Below are 19,436 nucleotides of genomic sequence, written 5' to 3'. Positions count from 1 at the left end.
ATGTGCACCGGAGATGCCTCATGTTGTACAGCGAGCTACGATAACACTACAGAGCAATGCTTCCTCAGTTCACTTTGTAACCCTGAAACTGTATATTCATACAATGGGAAATATATACAGAATTATATAACAGCTGGTTAGTCTTCTTTTGTAATGTTTATGGTTTTATTTTATAATTTATTTGGTTGGTAATACTGTAAATCAACTTATTTTTGCGGAGACTTTATTTCGCGTTTTACCCATCCTAGACCATTTCGCGGCTATCTAATTTCGAAATTTTCTGACTTAATTGATGCAGTTTAATAATTTTAAAGATTGATAAAAAAAATTTACATATTCGCGACGACTTATATTCGCGTTTTTTTTCGCCTCGCCATTTACAGTTTACATTGTCAAATTAGAAAATTAATTAAAAGTGCGCCTGAATGGCTATACTGATAACAAGAACTCTCAAACTCGTATCTTTGCAAGCCAACGATTACTGGGAAAACTTTGATATTCATTGCAACCAATGTAATAAGTTTGAATATTACATTGGTTATAAAAACAGTTTCATAATTACCTTATAGTATAGGTAATGAAAACCTTTCTAAACTTTCATTTCTCTGACACCATCCGTCAACACGTCAATTGTGCTGCACGATAAAACAAACATATGACTTGCATCGTCGATCGTATCATGAAGCGAAGAAAGGAATACACACAGATTTAACGAAGAAAGGAAGAAAAAGTTGAAGAAAGAAATTCATATATGTGATACATGAATATTATTACGACTTTTGTGTAATAATTTATTTAAATTGCTGAAAATGATGTATTTCTTTTTACAGCTAAAGATCCATGCACAGTGAAACCTGCCAAACCAGTTGACTGTGCTGGTATAGTAACTAACTGTGGCAGTGGGATTTACGATATATATCCATCAACCACTTATCCTATTACGGTTTACTGCGACATGACTGGATATAATTGGACGGTATTGACACTTTATTTTAGTTTTTCAAACCAACTTATTTTCGCGGATTTTTTATTTCACGTTTAGCCCTTTCTAGTCCATTTCGCAGCGATTTAATTTCGTGATTCTCAAATTTACATGATGTAGTTTAGTAAGGAAAAATCCAAGTTTTACATCTTCGCGCCGATTGATATTCGTGATATTTTTCTATTCGCGAAAGTCGCGAAAATAAAACGCTTCTGAATATTAGTTTGTTTACAGTAGTTATTGCATTTAAGACAAAAGTATTCAACAATTATCCCAGATAACACACTTGAAAACCCTAAATATTGCTAACAAACCTACGTTCTACATTTGTTGGCAATAAAAATCTTTCAAGATCTTATGAATGTTATAATTTATATATTTCATTTGTGTTATTATTACAGAGATAGAAGTAACTTATGGTTTTCGTTCTATATATCGTACCTAGTGAAAGTTATTCAAAACAGAAATATGTAGCATACACGTTAAAAAAGAATATATTGAGCAAACTTCAATGAGCAGCCATATAATGAAACAACAAATGGATTCGAATGATAATTGAGCTCAACTTTATCATCCTTCATATTCAATGACACAAGGAGTCTAAAAGACCAATAATTTACCCTATTCATGTCTTATTTTGCATTCAGCTGCGGTCTCAATTAGAGATATTCCAAAATTCATGCTGTAAATGCTTTAATTGACAGAAGTCTTTCATGATTTGGTTGACCGTTATGAAAATAACCGTTTAACAGATGATATCGGATATGTTTCTTACGTCGTAACTACTATTCCCTTCTCTTTTCATGAATATGACCTACCGAATTAAACTATGTACACGGTTTATAATAATGAGCAACACGACGGGTGCCACATGATCTGCTTACCCTTCCGGAGCACCTGAGATCAGCCCCAGTTTTTGGTGGGGTTCGTGTCACTCAGTCTTTAGTTTTCTATGTTGTTTCTTGTGTACTATTATTTGTCTGTTTGTCTTTTTAATTTTTAGCCATGGCGTTGTCAGTTTAATTTCTATTTATGAGTTTGACTGTTCCACTGGTATCTTTCGCCCCTCTTTTTCTTCGCCTTTATAAAAGTCAAACTTAATTTTTTTTCTTCTTTTTGGTTTCAGGTAATTCAGAGGCGTGTAGACGGTGTTGTCAACTTCTACAGAACCTGGGCAGACTACAAGACTGGCTTCGGAAATCTAGCCGAAAATTTTTGGCTTGGTAAGGTTTCTTATGGTATGAGAAAATATTTCCCGTATGGTGTGAGAAAAATATTTCTCATCTCTAGTGAAATATCTATTACCCACTTCATTTGATAACAATTTCAAACAACATATACTTAATATTATCGTGTTGTTAAACATTGACAACCTCCTCCCTCTTTTGAAGTTAAATAATTGCTTGCTTCTAAATTTAAACATTCATAATTCTGCCACTAGATTGACATTATAAGTTGTTAAACTATTTTTTATTCTTATATTCTATTACAGGCAACGATTATATACATACTATCGTCAACAGTAGATCCTATATGATAAGATTTGATTTAGAGGATTGGTATGGTAACGTTCGTTATGCAGAGTATGAGACCTTTAGGATCGGGGATGAATCGAGCAATTACATACTGACTTTGGATGACTATGATGGCGACGCAGGTGAGTACTCTTAATGTTTCTCGGTTTCCTTTATATTATATACTTTATATTTTCAATATCTGAATTCATTGTAAACTGCAATAAAGGATTCTGAAGTCATTAACAATCAATGGGTACTGCTTTTTTTAATTTACGAAAAGTGAATTGCGGTTCAAACTGTAGGTTGATCTTGATCAAGGATTAATATTGTTTTCTCTAACTTTGTGCAATTTTCACATTTCCTGTATGGTGTGAGAAAAATTTGTTCATCACTAGCGTAATATCAGCAAATGATTGCTTGAAATTAAAATGTGACGTTTAATTTTCTCGAGTTCTTCTGAATTTCCTATTGTGACGTCATGAAAAAAGGTAGCCATGCCTGGTGTGACGTCACGCACTGCCATTTTCTATGTTCAGTGGACCGTGAAATTGGGAAAAAAAGTTCTAATCTGGCATTAAAATAATAAAGATCATATCATAGGGAACATGTGTACTAAGTTTCTTGTTGATTGGACTTCAACTTCATCAAAAACTACTTGACCAAAACTTTAACCTGAAGCGGGATTGACGGACGGATGAAAAAACGAACGGACGAACTGACGCACAGAACAGAAAACATAATGCCCCTCTGCTATCGTAGGTGGGTCTTAAAAACGACTAGAAAGCACCCGCGAAATCGCGAGAATTAAGAGCTTGGTTGAAAGTATATATACTATTGTAGGGAGAAATTTTGTAAAAGATTTTGTGTCTGGGGAATTTCAGTAAAAGAGTTCATGTCTGGCGAATTTTAGAAAAGATATCTAAATTCATAGGTACTTGGAAACAGTTTCAGCCCTCTCCCTTGTTTCCAAAGTCCGTTTTTTTCTGTTAAGTTCCATTATTTTCGCGTTTCTGTATACTATGAACATAGGTATCCTATAAGTAAAGTGTATTTGCTATTAACTATCAATTTCAAGTTTATTCACATAGGCGATCACTGCTATATTATAGAGAGAGTCTCTTATCAATCCGATAAGTCCGGTATCATTTTAATTTTTGTTATATTTCATTTTTTGCGTTTCTGTATATATATAATACATTCTATGTTTCTACTATAAATGAACATACGTATCCATAATATTATAAATATTAAAGTGTATTTAATCTTCTATTAACCATTAATTCTAAGTTTCTTTTCCATGGCGATCACTGCTATATTATCTGATTATATAGTGTCTATATATATTATAGTAGTATTTTAACCATAGTATACAGAACATGCAGGTAAACGCAAAAATAATTGTCCTGTCCCCGTCCGAGTACTTATGAAAATCATGTGTAATTTAAAACCGAGGTATAATAGTAGTGTTTCTTACGATCTAAAAACCATGATATGGACAACACTCTGATTGGCTTATTTATTTTTCATTTTTATAATCTATCATACGATTGGTTCTCAATGCTAAAACCGGTAGTCATGTCTGATATAAAAGTCGGTCTGATGACGGAATGAATATCTTTGTTTTCGTTTTTCTCCCAAAATAATCCAAAATGAATAGTCATAAGAATGGATGACAAATGCGACTATACATGGTACCTATAGGACATAGAGGTATGATGATCAATTTATTGAGGGAGGAAGAGAAGCGACACACAAAATGAGGTCTTCTCGTTTAATAGTATAGATAAAGGAAGCAGATTCCATCACCATATCTCGTATATTACGATATTTATCCACTCTCAACAACAAGATTTAAACTATTAGCAGACTCGGCAAGCCACGCGCTGTGAATATTAAAATTTAACTGTCTCAAGTGGAGAAATGGATTTTTGGGCAAGGGAAGGAATGAAGTATATGCTACGAATAAAAAAATATTTTATATCATTGTTTCAATGTGATTTGTTATCAAGGGAAATTGTATTTTGCCATGAAGAAATATCTTGTTCAAATTAAATGATTCAGGTAAAATCACAAAAATACCAAACTCGAAGAAAAATTCAAACGAAAAGTTCTTTATCAAATGACAAAATCAATAGCTCATATCAAACGAATGGATAACAATTGTCATATTCCTAACTTGTTACAGTCATTTTCTTGTGTAGAAAATGGTGAATTAATCCTGGTTATATAGCTAGCTAAACCTTTCACCGGTATGGCAGTCTCATTAAATTCCATTATCACGACAACAACAAAACAAACAGACATAATAGGTAGGAATGTTAAAATATGGTTTAACAGTCAACATTGTGTTATAATCTTAATCACTTTAAAAAAAAAAAAAAAAAAAAATCTAGTCAGTATTTGTAAAATTCTGAGGTAACAGGAAACTCGTACTTTACACAGCGCATGTATAAAATAATTGTGGAAACTGATATACCATTTCACTTTTGTAGTACTGTAGATGCATTATCATTCGTTGGATATCAAGTTTCGTGGATTTCGTGGGAAAAGGTGGACCATGAAATTAAAGGTTCAAAGAGTGACAAATTTCATATAAGCTTTAATGCAGCCTTCCGCAAAATCAAGTAATTAAATATCCACGAGAATGTAAGTGTTCCTAATCCACAAAAACTGGAAAAAATGAAACTAAAGGAATCTGCAGTATAATAATAAAAAAGGAAAATTGATAAAAAGCATTAACTAAAACAAAAATCCGTATTTGTAACTAAGTAATGATGCATTCAAATTCATTTCAGGGGATATCACTGGCGACTCGGGTACTGGTGAAATTGATGGTCAACCGTTTTCAACTAGAGATCGTGATAATGCCAATTATGTTTTATTTGGTCGGTCGTGTGCTAATCAAAATGGAGGAGCGTGGTGGTATAACGAGTGTGGACTAGCAAACCTGAATGGTTATTACTATTACTATCCCACAGGTAGTTTAACATTCAATGCCATCTATTGGCAACCTTTCATTGGCCGTCAGTCACTGAAATCAGTCTCGATGAAAATAAGATTTAAGAATGATTAGTAGCAAAAGAGAGAAGATACCAAAGGAGGAGGAAGGACATGAAGGACAGTAATAAAAAGTAGAATAACAAAAATACTGAACTCCGAGGAAAATTCAAAACGGAAAGTCCCTAATCAAATGGCAAAATTAAAAGCTCAAACATATTAAACGAATGGATTTAGTTTTATCCTCATATTTGTTAAATAATATTCTAATACCCGGGACGTATTGTATAATTTAAATTTAAATGTATTCAGGCAAGTAGATCTAACTAATATATTCACATACAATCTATTTTTGAAATTCCAAAATATCCACTTTATGTAGTGTTATGTATTTCTCACTAGAAATTCTACAATGAAATATTAAACAGTATTTGTATTGAAACAGTTGTAATTATTTTTTTTACTGTGGTTGTTTTAATTATAATTGTATTGCACAATTGAATAAATCATTAAAAAAATACTTTATCTCTACTATATGCGTTGTTGACTTGCGAGTTATTTTTTGGAAACTCAGATTGAAACATCTGGTTTAATTAAGAAAAAGTTAAACCAAACACACACATGTATATATACACACAAACACACTCATAATTCAAAGTATCAGTAAACAGGAAGAAAGTGTCTGGCAAATCTAAAAAGTTCAAATTATGCAACCGTCACTGTAGAGCGGAAGACTGCAAAAGTCATTCCTTTCAGTAGTACATGAGAGTGACAGTGACGAAAAATTTAAACCCATCAAAGAATCAATGATATCAGCCTCAATATATTATACCTCAGACGAATATTCCGTCTAGAGAAGTAACACCAGTGACTCTCGCATCAAACAATTTAAAGGCCAATTAAGGTTTGAGATTGAGGAGCCTTAGAAGTTCAGTTGTAGTTGATAATACGAAAGAAACAATTACTTATCAAAGGTACCGGGCTTATAATTGTATACGCTAGACGCGTGTTTCGTCACATTCGACTCATCAGTGACGCTCAGATCATTTATAAATTATAAGGCCAAATTGGTACAAAGTTGAAGAGCATTGAGGACTCAAAATTCCAAAAAGGTTGTGCCAACTACGGCTAATGTAATCTATGACTTGGGTAAGAAAATCCTTAGTATTTTGAAAAGTTCAACCTATCTCATTCATCAAATTATATACGTCAAGTCTAGACTAGAGCAGTCAATCACTTTTTTTCTTTAACTGTTTTGTGGAGATTTTTTTAACAGAAAGTCGCCAGTATATATGTCAGTCTTTTCTATTTTGACATAGCAGATTGTATAAGTAAAGGAAATAGAAGAAATTCTTGCAGGGAACACACCAAACCTGATGTAGATGGAGCTTTTAAACGAAACATTGCCTTCTTCCTTTTATTCAATTATCATTATTTTCAATATCTTTAAAAACCGAAGTACCAGCAGTTGCTAACATAAATTCATTTGCCTCAACAATAAGTATACATGTTAATACTGATGCAGCAAGAAAGCTTCCAATGCAGGATTTTGTTGTATATATATGAAATGTTCTATATTACGTCATTTCTTTTATGCTCTCAAAAGTTTTATAAATATAGAGCTCTCTTCACTCTGATAGTCTACCTAATGAAACCTATTCTAGAACATAAGTTGTACACAATGAGGTTGGTATTATATTAAAATTTGCTCGTATTGTTTTGAATTTTTTTCCCAATATTCAGAATCCTCTGGTTTTATCCATGTAGAGACTTGAAAAAGTTTTCAACTAACCCCTACTTTTATTTGTATTATTTAATTAAATGTTGTTTAAAAAGTCAAATCGAAAAATCTTTAAAATCCTTGTTTACTCCAGCGACAAAGCTCTGGTTTGTTGATCAAAATGATCACCCTTCTTGATTGACAATTCTAATTGCACTAGGAATGTGACCCATACTGAGATAAGCTGTACCTCTGTTGCTGATAACATATGTAACACAAACAATATGTTTATAGTAGCAGACGATGCTTTAAGTATTATAGTATAACATTTTCAGTTTTAAAGTGTTACACAGAAAAATAAATCACAATACAAGTCAAATTATGATAAATACACAAAGAAGGATTATGTCCACAGCATTAATTTGTTTCTCATTTTTTATCTGTAGTCTTCAATTTTCTGAAATAAAAAATAACCTCTATATAGATATAAATCAAAATAGTAATATTTCTAATTCAACTTATTATTGAATGGTTTTGATTATTACATTCAAATGGTAAATAGTTTAGCAAGTTTATTTAAAGTCTAAAGAAAGGAGTGAAATTGTCCCTAGTTTATGGTTCCAAAATAATGAAATTTTCACATTTGACAGCTTGCATATATCATTTATATGTTCATATAGCAAAAGACTAATCATCATGAATTTCCTGTTTAAAAGTTCCTTTCAGATGGATTTTACATAAAGTACATATAAAAAATCAAAAACATTTTGCCATTATTTTTACAGTGGTAAAAAGCAATATTAATTAGGCATCTACCATTCTTATAATATGGTTGGCAATTTTTTTAATATCTTTTTTTTATTCAGAATTTTAGAAAAAAATTATTTGCTTCATAAAACATTTTTTTGCTTTCATTATAGTCCTTGAAAGGACCCATGCCTTCTCAAAAGACAAATGCTTCATGCCTCACTATTAACTTACATTTAATATAACTCCTAATAAATAAATGAATAAATATAATATTGTAATATTTCAGACATGAAATCAAAGTACCTTGGAGTAGATTGTGTCTGTACCCTTTTGCCACTTTTCCCTTTCTGTGGTGTGTCCAGTAACCTCCGTTTTGTTGCTCTGCTCTTTTTGTTGTCCGACTGTTGGCATTGCCTCAGTTTCTCCTTGAGTGTATTTTCTTCTATTGTGATAAGTGATTTTTGATCTTGGATAAATGTTTCCGATCCCAGTTCAATCTGAATAGATCCATCGTCCAGTTTGCTTAAACAACCTTTGGAAATAAAGTTGGGTAAAGATGCGTCATGATGTCCTATTGTTTCAAAGTAATCCAGTTGACATTGTACTAATTTCCCCAATTGCTGTAAGGCTGTCTTTGGTGGCATCCAGTTTTGGGGATGTTTAAAGTCTTTATCGGGAGGTTTTATTGTAAGTTGCCGTATTTCCTCGAGTAATAGTAACTCATTTTTTAGATTTGAGGGACAATACATTCGTTTGTATAGACAGATGTACATGTTTGTGTTGAGAAGGAATCGTTTGCTAAGATGAAGTTGATGTTCGTCTCTAGACACAGTCACTAAGTTGTTGCGCAAGTCTTCATCTTTCAAGACCTCTGATAATAAATGATCATGAGAAATCCCATGAAAGTTTGGCAAAAAGTCGTTACCACCCATAGACAGGACGCATGATATAGTTAGCCCGATATTTCTGTTGTATGTTTTTTCAAAAAGTGTCAACAGTCCAGTAATGTTAAATAATTCTGGTTTCTTCTTTTGAAGTATAAGATACACAGGATATTTAAAAGTGTTGTCTTCATTCCTTGGCCAGAACTGGCTAACTGCTAATATGTGTATGACTACAGTGTCAATGTCAGCTGATGTAACATAGTTAACTACACATTTGCCGTTACCTAAGCTTTTTTGTATGTCAGCATCCAGTAACCAGTCTGCCTAGGCCATTTCAGCCTCTCCTTTTCTTTGTTTTACTTCATCTATAAATCCTTCTTTAACGTATCCGGTCTGTTTGTTATACATCACTCGTACTGGTATTGTGTACCTTGAACAGCTTTCGTCATGTTCTTTTTGGCAGTTGCATTTTGATGTATAGGCTTCGCTATCAACATTAATCTCTAAGTCAGCTTTGATCTTTAAATGTTCCATTTGTGTTGCTAAGTATCGGCTTATTAGAATTTTTCCAGCCATTGTACCAACCACTGCTTGTTTGCTGAAATTTTCTGAACTAACAATTTCTTGGTCTTCCTTTAAGTGGGATATTGTGACCTTCTCTTTCTGCTTACGTGTCTGTCTGGTGTTGGCTTTGAAGTCATTTGGTGTAAATGCATATTTTTCCTCACATATTATTATGCGCTCCAAGTTGGGAAGATAATTCAACAACTTCTTTACAATTCCATTCGAAATATAATTTAAGTATTGTTGTCCAGATGTTGCAAACACTTTGAATTTGGTTCCAGCAAATTCGACGATAGATATAACTCCAAACTGTTGTATTGCAAGTGGAAGTGTAGTGAAATCAGTAAGTATTAAGTTGTTTAGTTCAGTGTTACTACTGTCAAGTTTCGGATTTGTTGCTGTATCGCTTTGCAGACATCTTTTTATAAGATTTATTAAGGCTTTCTTTACCCCTGCTGATTTGTTTGTCATATTTTTGGACCCATCTGGTTTCAAAACAGCTTGGCATGTGTTCTTGCTTGAGGACATGCAGTCAATTACTTTAGATAGTTTTTTTACTTTTGCTGTTCGCTGCTTTTCTTCCCGATCTCTGTCTGTTTTTGGTTTGTTTTTTGGTTTACATGTTGTTCTTTTGATAGTTACACTCTGATTCCTTTTTACACGGCTTATCAGTTCATATCCTCCAAGGAAGGATAATCTTCCTGTGTCAAATCCAGATATTTTTTGTCACATGCAAACCTTTTTATTAGGTATCTTCCTACATCGTATGTGTTTTTATCCAGTATTACAGTTGATACTTCTGGGAGATTTGAATGGTAAATATTTCTTGGAATTAAGTCTTTTTCAGTATGAAATGCATTTTGTCTTAGCATAAGCTTCATGGTCCTTTCAATGTGTTCTTTGTCAGATGCAGACAGTTTCTTTCCTAAATATTTTGAAGCGGAAGACTTTACTGCCTTGTTATCAACTTTATCGATGTCATCATCTCCGATTGTTTGGCCATATACAATAGATTTCCTGACTGCATGAAGTTGTTTTTGTTTATCAACAGTTGACATTTTTGGCAGTAGGGTTTCAAGTGTTGATCCAGGTCGGATACACTTCTTTGCAGATCTGTGATCAATTTCCCTCAAGGTGTCCAAACCAAAATTTACGTTGCTATCATCGTAGGGCAAAGTGTACAATGATTGCTTATATTCTTATGAAAAAATCCAGCTTGATAGTCTGTGTGGAAGATGAACTTTCAAACAATCTCAGTAAGGTTTGAGCTTCATTTTTTGGTAAACTCTTCAAAAAAGCAATACAAAGTGTTACATGGATTGCAGTTGAAAGTCTCCATATGTTTCTTGTTGCTGTCTCAATATTTGCAATTGTTAACAGTTTAGCTCAGTCCTTTTCATTTTCGTCATCTTTCATATACTGGAGTATATGAATCAGTCCTGAATCTTTGTAAGCGGATATTAGATTTGTAATTTTTGACTTTCGTAAACGTAGAACAGGAAATTCTGGTAAAAAGGCTTGATATTTTGGGTTGCTGTTCATTAGTTTAAAGAGATTGTTAGCTATTTTGAAATCTGGTGCAAAAAGAACTCTCTCATTTGTCTTTGAAATTTCAAGTTTTAATAGAATGTCATCTAATACACTTTTACATTGAGGTTCTGAAAAAGGAAATCACCAATTCACCAACATTCCAACTGACTCCATTTTCAGAAAACGAAATCTGTAATAAACATAAACTTTTAGCCACCGCTTTACAAGCAGAGCCAAATACAATGAAAGTCCCAACTATGTATTGGCTTCCTAAGCTACACAAAACCCCTTACAAATATAGATTTATTTCGTCTTCAAGCCATTGTTCAACTACTAAATTGTCTATTCTTCTTACCAGCACACTTGGTACAATTAAAAACCTGATAATAAATTGTTCAAATAAGGCCTTCGAAAAAAGTGGAATAAATTACTTTTGGAGTGTCAAGAACTCGTTGGAAGTACTTGATAAATTGCATGCTTATATTGGTGATTTTGAATCTGTTCAAAGTTTTGATTTTTCTACCCTGTATACCACATTGCGTCACATTCTCATTAAGAAAAAATTCACACACCTAATTAAATGGGCATTCAAAAAATCAGAATGTGAATATATATGTTCAAACTCTTTTAGGTCATTTTTTAGTAGCAATAAACAAAAAAACTATGTTAATTGGACATGCTTTGATACTATATATGCCCTTGAATTTTTACTTGATAACATTTTTGTTCGCTTTGGGGATTCCGTATATCGTCAGATTATCGGAATTCCAATGGGGACTAACTGTGCACCACTTATTGCGGACCTGTTTTTTAACGAGAGAAATTTATGTATTACTGAAAAATTATTACACCAGGGTTTTCGATATCACAAACTAGTCAAAACATTTATTAAATTTTATCATCGGTATAAAGACATCATTCGTAAATATAGCTCAACATGCAGACTTCTAATACGTTCAGGTATTTCACATCCAATTTTTTATGGTAATATTCTTTATAAAGCACAAAGGTGTCAGTATTCACCTCAGAAACTTACCAAACCTTTGAATAGACTTATTAAGAAGGGATATAATTACGATACTGTTGTCAAGTCATTAAAGATTGCATATTTTGGCGTTAATATTGAGTCACTGATAAGGTCTTTGCATCGGAACTAAACACATTTCTTCTAAAAACAGTTGTTGGCATGACACGGGTTATGTTCTTCTCATATATGTTATGATGGTATGATACTAAACCCCTAACGGGAAGGATTATGCCTCATGTTCATATGATGAAATCATAATCTTTCAGTCAGTTTAATTGAAGTCTGGAGCTGGCATGTCAGTTAACTGCTAGTAGTCTGTAGTTATTTATGTATTATTGTCATTTTGTTTATTTTCTTTGGTTACATCTTCTGACATCAGACTCGGATTTCTCTTGAACTGAATTTTAATGTGCGTATTGTTATGCGTTTACTTTACTACATTGGTTAGAGGTATAGGGGGAGGGTTGAGATCTCACAAACATGTTTAACCCCGCCGCATTTTTGCGCCTGTCCCAAGTCAGGAGCCTCTGGCCTTTGTTAGTCTTGTATTATTTTAATTTTAGTTTCTTGTGTACAATTTGGAAATTAGTATGGCGTTCATTATCACTGGACTAGTATATATTTGTTTAGGGGCCAGCTGAAGGACGCCTCCGGGTGCGGGAATTTCTCGCTACATTGAAGACCTGTTGGTGACCCTCTGCTGTTGTTTTTCATTTGGTCGGGTTGTTGTCTCTTTCACACATTCCCCATTTCCATTCTCAATTTTACTTTAAATGGGCTGTTCCCATCACCATCACCAACAGATGTGGTCTCTACACTTTCATGGTTGTTTTCAGATTCCTCTAGCTGGGTTTTTTCACCACTAGATGCTTTTTCGGGACGTTGTGTATCATCACTCTCAGTTCCTTTCTGACTATCTGAGTTGTTTACAGCTCTGAGTAGCATTTCAATTTCTAGGATATTTTCAGTATCATCTTCAAGTTGTAACTCATAATCTTCCAAACTAATGGTATCCGAATCACTTTCTATCATTGACAAATTTAGAGATGGCATTTCAGGTAGGCTTAACTCCCCATCACTGTCGCTTTCTTCTGTCTCATGTATGATATTTACAAGCTCTTCCTCATCTTCATTTAAGGATAATGATTCCATACTTTTATCTACAAGCTCTTCCTCATCTTCATTTAAGGATAACGATTCCATACTTTTATCTACATCTGTCAATGGGTCAGCCTCAAGAGCAGCCATGTCAATACTTGTCTCTAAGGTCAGTGATTCAAATGTCCTATTCAATTCGTCCCCAGCTGCATTGGCACTGGTTATGTTTCCAGGTTTAGTTGGATCCTTGTCTATAAGATTGATAATTTCCATTTTATTCCAAATATGTCCTATTGTCCATAGCGATTCCCTTTTAAAAGTTTTGTAAATTTTCTTCTCATCATCATTAAGATCCAAAAACACAGTGTTGATATCGGTCTTTGATAATTTATCTTTGTTTTTGCATATGCAGTGTTCAGTACCATCGCAGTCCTCACCATGCCAGCTTCCTACTAAGCAGGAGTCTTTAGGGATTTCCTTTATAGTCAGAGGCAAGGTACATATCTGGTTTGTCCTTGACTCCCCAGGTAGTGGATCAGTTTTAATTGTTAGATGAGATGAACTAAGTTATCCATTAACAAGGCTAAATGACATTGCTGTAATGAAACATCATGTTTGCATTCAACTGAGTCATGAACTGCTTTGTAATTAAGGGAATATTGTCTTAAGTATGTTTGGTAGTAACAAAGTTGTGGATCTGCATTATGCTTCAGACGTCTGTCACCTGTCCTTTGGGACTGTGTTAAGCCAACATGTGATGTAACTTCGAAAACTGATGACACATTGTGATAGTGAATAAGCAATTCATCAGTGTTAACATCTTGTGTAATACCATGGTAATGTTTATTCTTGATGTTAAACAGTGCCTCTGTTAGACAATACAATGAAGATAATTTCGAAACTTTTGTCTCGTGTGTTGTATCCTTTTTTAGGAAAATATTTTCCAAGAACAACCGTAACGGCAAAGGCATAAAGATTGTCCATTCCTTAGTAATGTCAAATGAATATACATTCAAAGGGTAGTTTAAATGTTTTTCATACTCATTAAAACAAGCTGTGCAAAATGTGCCATGCAAACAACTTTCTTGTGAACATAAGCTATCATCATTTTCATTGCTTTTTGACAGAATAGAGTGTACAATTTTGTCGTTTATTTTTCTGTTCTGAATCAGATCTCTTGTACAAAATCTTAGTGGGAAACCATCTGCTTTTGTTTCTATACTTCCTTCCTTTAGAAAATGCATTTCTCTGACAAATTCAAAATGTGTGCGTTGGATGTAATTTGAAAGCAAAGTCGATATGTCATGTATTATAGAAAGGTCCACATTTGCAGAAAGCTCAAGTATCAAATGAATCCCAGTTTTATGAGAGCAATTCTTGCTACAACCAATGCATAAAACATTTCTAATCAATTCAATACCGAAAGAAGTCTTGACAACATTTCTTACTTCGATTTCTATTAACTCAGGTCTGTGCTTTGAATTTGCAGTTACTAATATTCCATTTAAAGTTACATCAGAGACTGCTTTTCTAGCTAAATTTGTATGTATTGCTTTTTCACACACAGGTTGTAAAGCAACAGCGCTTGCTACAGTTGCCGTACACAATTCGTAAAACTTGAACTTCTTTTCTAATAAAGTTTCATATCTAGTTCCATCCCTTACTGAAGTATAGTTCTGAAAATTCCATTCAAACATATTAATTTGATTCCACTCACTATCTGTGAACAAATCTTTATGGTTAAGTTGGATATATTCTAGCTCGAAATCTTGTATTTTAGCACTTTGCTCATTGTGATATATGATACAACTGGAAATGAGTTTTTGATAGAGGCTTAAGTTGGTTTTAGAGTCTTGTTTTTCCTTTGTCTGATTTCCTGTTGAATGGCAGATAATGTCCTGACAAAGTTCCTGACAAATTTCATAATCATCGAAATGTGAAAAAAGGTATCGAAATACAGATGTTACACGAAGTTTCTTAACTCCATCATCTTCAAACAAGCCATTTTTAAATGTTGAAATTTCCCGTAGTATATTTTGTTTCTTCATTATTTTGGAATCTTGATTTGTGCGATTTTGTTTCAAAAATTGAAAGAACTTCTCAGCATCTATATTCAATCCATAGGCATCTACTTCAAATCCCAACTTATTCAAGGCAAGTACAGAAAAGTGAACCTAAGAAAAGAAAAAAAAGGAGTGAAAACAATAAATTTTGCTTGAGTTTCCCTAATCAGGAGCAACAACAGTTTTGGAAGAACAAATAGTAAAGAATAAAAAAATGATTCCCTATTTTTGCGAACATCAAGGAAAAGTGTGTATGCTGTAAAAGCCCCCCCCTCCCCCTTTTTAAAAAAAAATTAAATCTATTGCAAATGTATAATCATTAAATCATTAAGTGCCCATAGGTTTTATATTGGTTTGTCTTTGGTAAAAGTGTAAATTGCATTTTGGCTAGCTTGATGCACTTATAGGCACTCACACGGTCGGTTTTAATACATGACGGAAACTTTTCTGTAAGTAATTGCAGTGGGTCGGGTCTTTATTTAAGCAAGTTGAAGCTAGTTGCATCGTTACTATTCTTTGGCACAACATGCAGCTATATAATACATGCAAAATTCTTTAAATGGGTATATATATATAACAGCATAATAATTCTATGTAATTGAATTTTATTATGTATTGTAGAAATCCATGTCTTTAAAAGATGGAATTGTTTTCTATTTGAAAGGATTACAAATCTTGGTTTTCAGTTATGATTTACAGTATTGTAATTACACTAGAATATTATGAATGTAACTCTAAACTATTTTCCAAGCAATATTGAACCTTGATTTTGATAAAAATTTAATTTAAAAGTAAAAAAAAATTAAACCTACCATAGTTGCTGTCTCCCATTGAATTCTTTTTCTTCTTCTTGTTTTTTCACTAATAATCAATCATGACTAATAGACTGTATCACACTATATAAACTTTCTACATATTATTTGAAATTTGCTATTGTCTTTTATATTAAAATTGCATATTTATATTAATAAACTCAAACAAAGGAATACATGAAAAACTAGATGACTCATTTACAATGTTGTGAATTGAAAGATTTATTTGAAATATTTAGTGTATACAGATAGTAAAAATACCAACAGTAGCAGAATCTCGTGTTATCAGATTATGATGACAGATTTATTGTTTTAGTTAATTTGTGAAATGAGAGATGCTACATAGGTAACGCCTACAGTTTTAAAACAAGGCAGTTTGTCGCTGGAGTATGTTATTTTTCATACTTTTAAAAGGAAACTTTTGAAGAACCATTTCCCGCCAAACTTCTAATGGCTAATATCTCAATAACAAGCCCACTGACCCTTCATTTTTTCTGCTTTTTTTGTTCCTTTATTTGTTTAGTAATCAATTTATAACTTTTTAAAAGCTTGCTATTTTGAAACATAGCAGAGAACATCCTTCAACATTTTACATAATTTACCCCGACTTTGGTAATCCTAGTAAATAAGGATGTGACTTGGATGGAGAAATATAAATTCCACAACTGCAACAAGTGTATTACGATATTTCTCCACTCGAAAAAGTTAAATTTTAATATTTCAAGGGTGAGGCTTGCTGAGCTTTTTAAGTAATTAAAATCTAACTGTTGAGAGTGGAGAAATATCGTATACAGTGGTGGAATCTGTTTCATGAATGATTTTTATCCTTCCTTTTCAAAGATTTGAGGAAAGTTGAATACTTTTGATGTGATGTCATCAGACATGGTCGCTTTTTTTCATGACGTCACTATAAGAAAAATTCAGAAGAAAACAAGAAAATTCAACGTCAAAATTAAATTTCAACAAATCATTTGCCAAGAACAGATTTTTCACCAGTGAGGGGAAATATTTTTCTCGCATTGGTCAGGAAATGTGAAAATAGAACAAATATTACAGAATTGTCTCAATGGCACTCAAACCACATCTTCTTATATCTAAGGACAAAGTAACAGGAAGTATATTTAAATACTGTTGTTACAAAAATGTATAAGTATGTGAGGGCATAGCAGCAAAAATAAAACAGTGTGGATGGCTGCATAGGATAAAAATCTGCATTTATCTTTGCAATGAATCATGCCCAGGTCAACGAATGAATACTACACGATTACCTTGAAAATAACTTAATAACATACACTATTTTAACTGCACTAGATGTGCATTTTGACAATAAATGTCACTGCAGTGAGAGTCCAAAATATTTTAAAGTTCAATTCTTATTCATAAGATGAAGAGCTTAATAAATCTTATTTTTTTTATTTTATAAAGTAAACTTAATGTACATTGAAACATCATTAACTGACATTATCTCATTTTAATACATTACATGTATATAAAATATCATCATATTAATAACACAACAGTTTCTATAAAAATAAAAAAGCGAATAAAGATAAAATAAATTAGTGTTGTATTAACAGATAAGTAAAGGGCATTGTTTCGATATGATTTGTTGTAAAGGGAAAATGTACTATATGCGATAAAGAAATATCTTGTTCAAATTTATTGATTCAGGTTAAAAGTAAAATCACAAAAATACCAGGAAAATTCTAATCCCTTATCAAATGGCAAAACAAAATCAAAAGCTCCTACACATTAAAAGAATGGATACCAACTTATTTGTAGGATCCCTGGAGATTTCATTGTTTCGATATTATTTGTTGTCAAGAAAAAATATACTATACCATAAAGAAATATCTTGTTCAAATTTACTGATTCAGGTAAAAAGTAAAATCACAAAAATACCAAACACTGAGGAAATTTTTTAACAGAAAGTCCCTTATCAAATGGCAAAATCAAAAGCTCCTACACATAAAAAATGGATAACAACAATGTATAGGATCCCTGGAGATTTCATATTTATGCAGCATAAAAAATACATCTGAAACAAAAGAAAAAGATTCAAGTTACACCCATTAAAAAACCTGTATTTTCTTCATGAAAAATTACAAAAAGCATCTTAATGGTCTAAATATAGCAAAAGGAAATCTAAAACTAAACTAAAACCCTGAAATGATAATCGTTTCACTGTAAATGCAAATGTATCTCATCACCTTGTTTTTGTTTATTAACATATATTCAGTAAGTTAGTTGTTTTAAATAGCAGCTGAAAGATGGTCAAATTTCCTGAGCAGCAAGGCATCTGTGTATACCCCATTGAGGGTTGAAAATGAAAAATATTTATATCGTTAAAGATAAAACATGAAAAATACACAAGATTTGCTGTAGTCTTACTGTTATACATGTACATATTTGGATAAAATAGTTTAAAATGCAAACAGTTATTAAATAAAACAAATCATTTATAAATAATTCTCTCAAACACTTTCATGTTGTACCTCACAACTCTCAAGTCACATTTAAATAAATAATACTCAAACATTTTATAAAGACATCATTGTTCATTACAACATATAATTAAATTGCACCATCAAATGACAAAATTTTCCTAGTTTTTACATTATTTACAATACACAAACAATTTTTTTGTAAATTAATTGTTATTTAAAAACAAATCAACATAAAATAAATAGAGATTTGCATTCATAAATTATACCAATGACAGTTTTTAAAAACATAGACAGCAACTCAAATTCCTGTGTTATGTAACAAGATGGCTTTACACTACAAAATATCATTCCATAAACAGGTGTGTAAAATTTCATTATCTGAATAAATCTATTCTGATATCAGAAATACCTGGATTAAAATTGTGTACACCAGACTAGTGTTTTGTCTACAATAGTCTCATCAGTGATGCTCAAATTAAAAAGTAAAAAAAGCCAAAAAGAGTAGAAAGTTCAAGACCAAAAAATCTAAATAATACCAATAATGAAGATATACATATTGAAAAAGTACATATTTTGAGTAAAAAGGTGTGGACTATACACTGTCTAATACGGTACCTTATTGTCAATTTCTAATGAATCTATCTTTGTGTAGGATTTTGTTTTCCATTTTGGCAATAGATAGAGCAAGTCGCATCTTCACTGTGTTCATTATTTCAATATTTGTGTGTTATGATCTAGGAACTATGCATTTTAGTATTAAAAAATGTGGATGAAAGGAAATTTCAAGGTAAATTTTCTACAGTGAAAAATAGGCACACATGACAATTTCCCAAAATATGCCATGGTAAAAAAAATGCATCAACTAATATATTGCCACTTCAATTACAGATTTTAATAGCACCACTATTCACATATAAAACCTAAATGCATATATTCTATATTACATGTACAGGTAACACAAAATTGTAATGTATCACCTTCCTGGTTCATCAACTCAAGGATAAAACATGATTTTGTCTTTTAACTTCTTACTTATGCCTCTCAG

The 19,436-nt window shown here is 32.3% G+C and overlaps 1 protein-coding gene across 1 annotated transcript; it reads left to right on the top strand.

The window, feature by feature from the left end:
• Positions 1-5,572, top strand: LOC139504271 (fibrinogen-like protein A). Its single transcript, XM_071294337.1, has 5 exons — positions 1-136; positions 831-976; positions 2,109-2,205; positions 2,475-2,639; positions 5,295-5,572. Exons 1-5 carry the CDS (start codon positions 1-3, stop codon positions 5,570-5,572), a joined length of 822 nt encoding a protein of 273 aa, XP_071150438.1.
• Positions 5,573-19,436: the final 13,864 nt, after the last annotated feature.

This window comes from Mytilus edulis, chromosome 14 (assembly GCF_963676685.1).
Source record: "Mytilus edulis chromosome 14, xbMytEdul2.2, whole genome shotgun sequence".
NCBI classification, from domain to species: Eukaryota; Metazoa; Mollusca; class Bivalvia; order Mytilida; family Mytilidae; genus Mytilus; species Mytilus edulis.
This window is presented reverse-complemented; position numbering and strand designations above follow the sequence as displayed.

Bases quoted from the DNA above. Each gene is read 5' to 3' on its own strand.
- LOC139504271 (XM_071294337.1), top strand. From the start codon at position 1: ATGTGCACCGGAGATGCCTCATGTTGTACAGCGAGCTACGATAACACT. The intron at 137-830 runs GTTAGTCTTCTT...TTCTTTTTACAG, and splicing joins ACAGAATTATATAACAGCTG to CTAAAGATCCATGCACAGTG. The intron at 977-2,108 runs GTATTGACACTT...TTTTGGTTTCAG, and splicing joins TGACTGGATATAATTGGACG to GTAATTCAGAGGCGTGTAGA.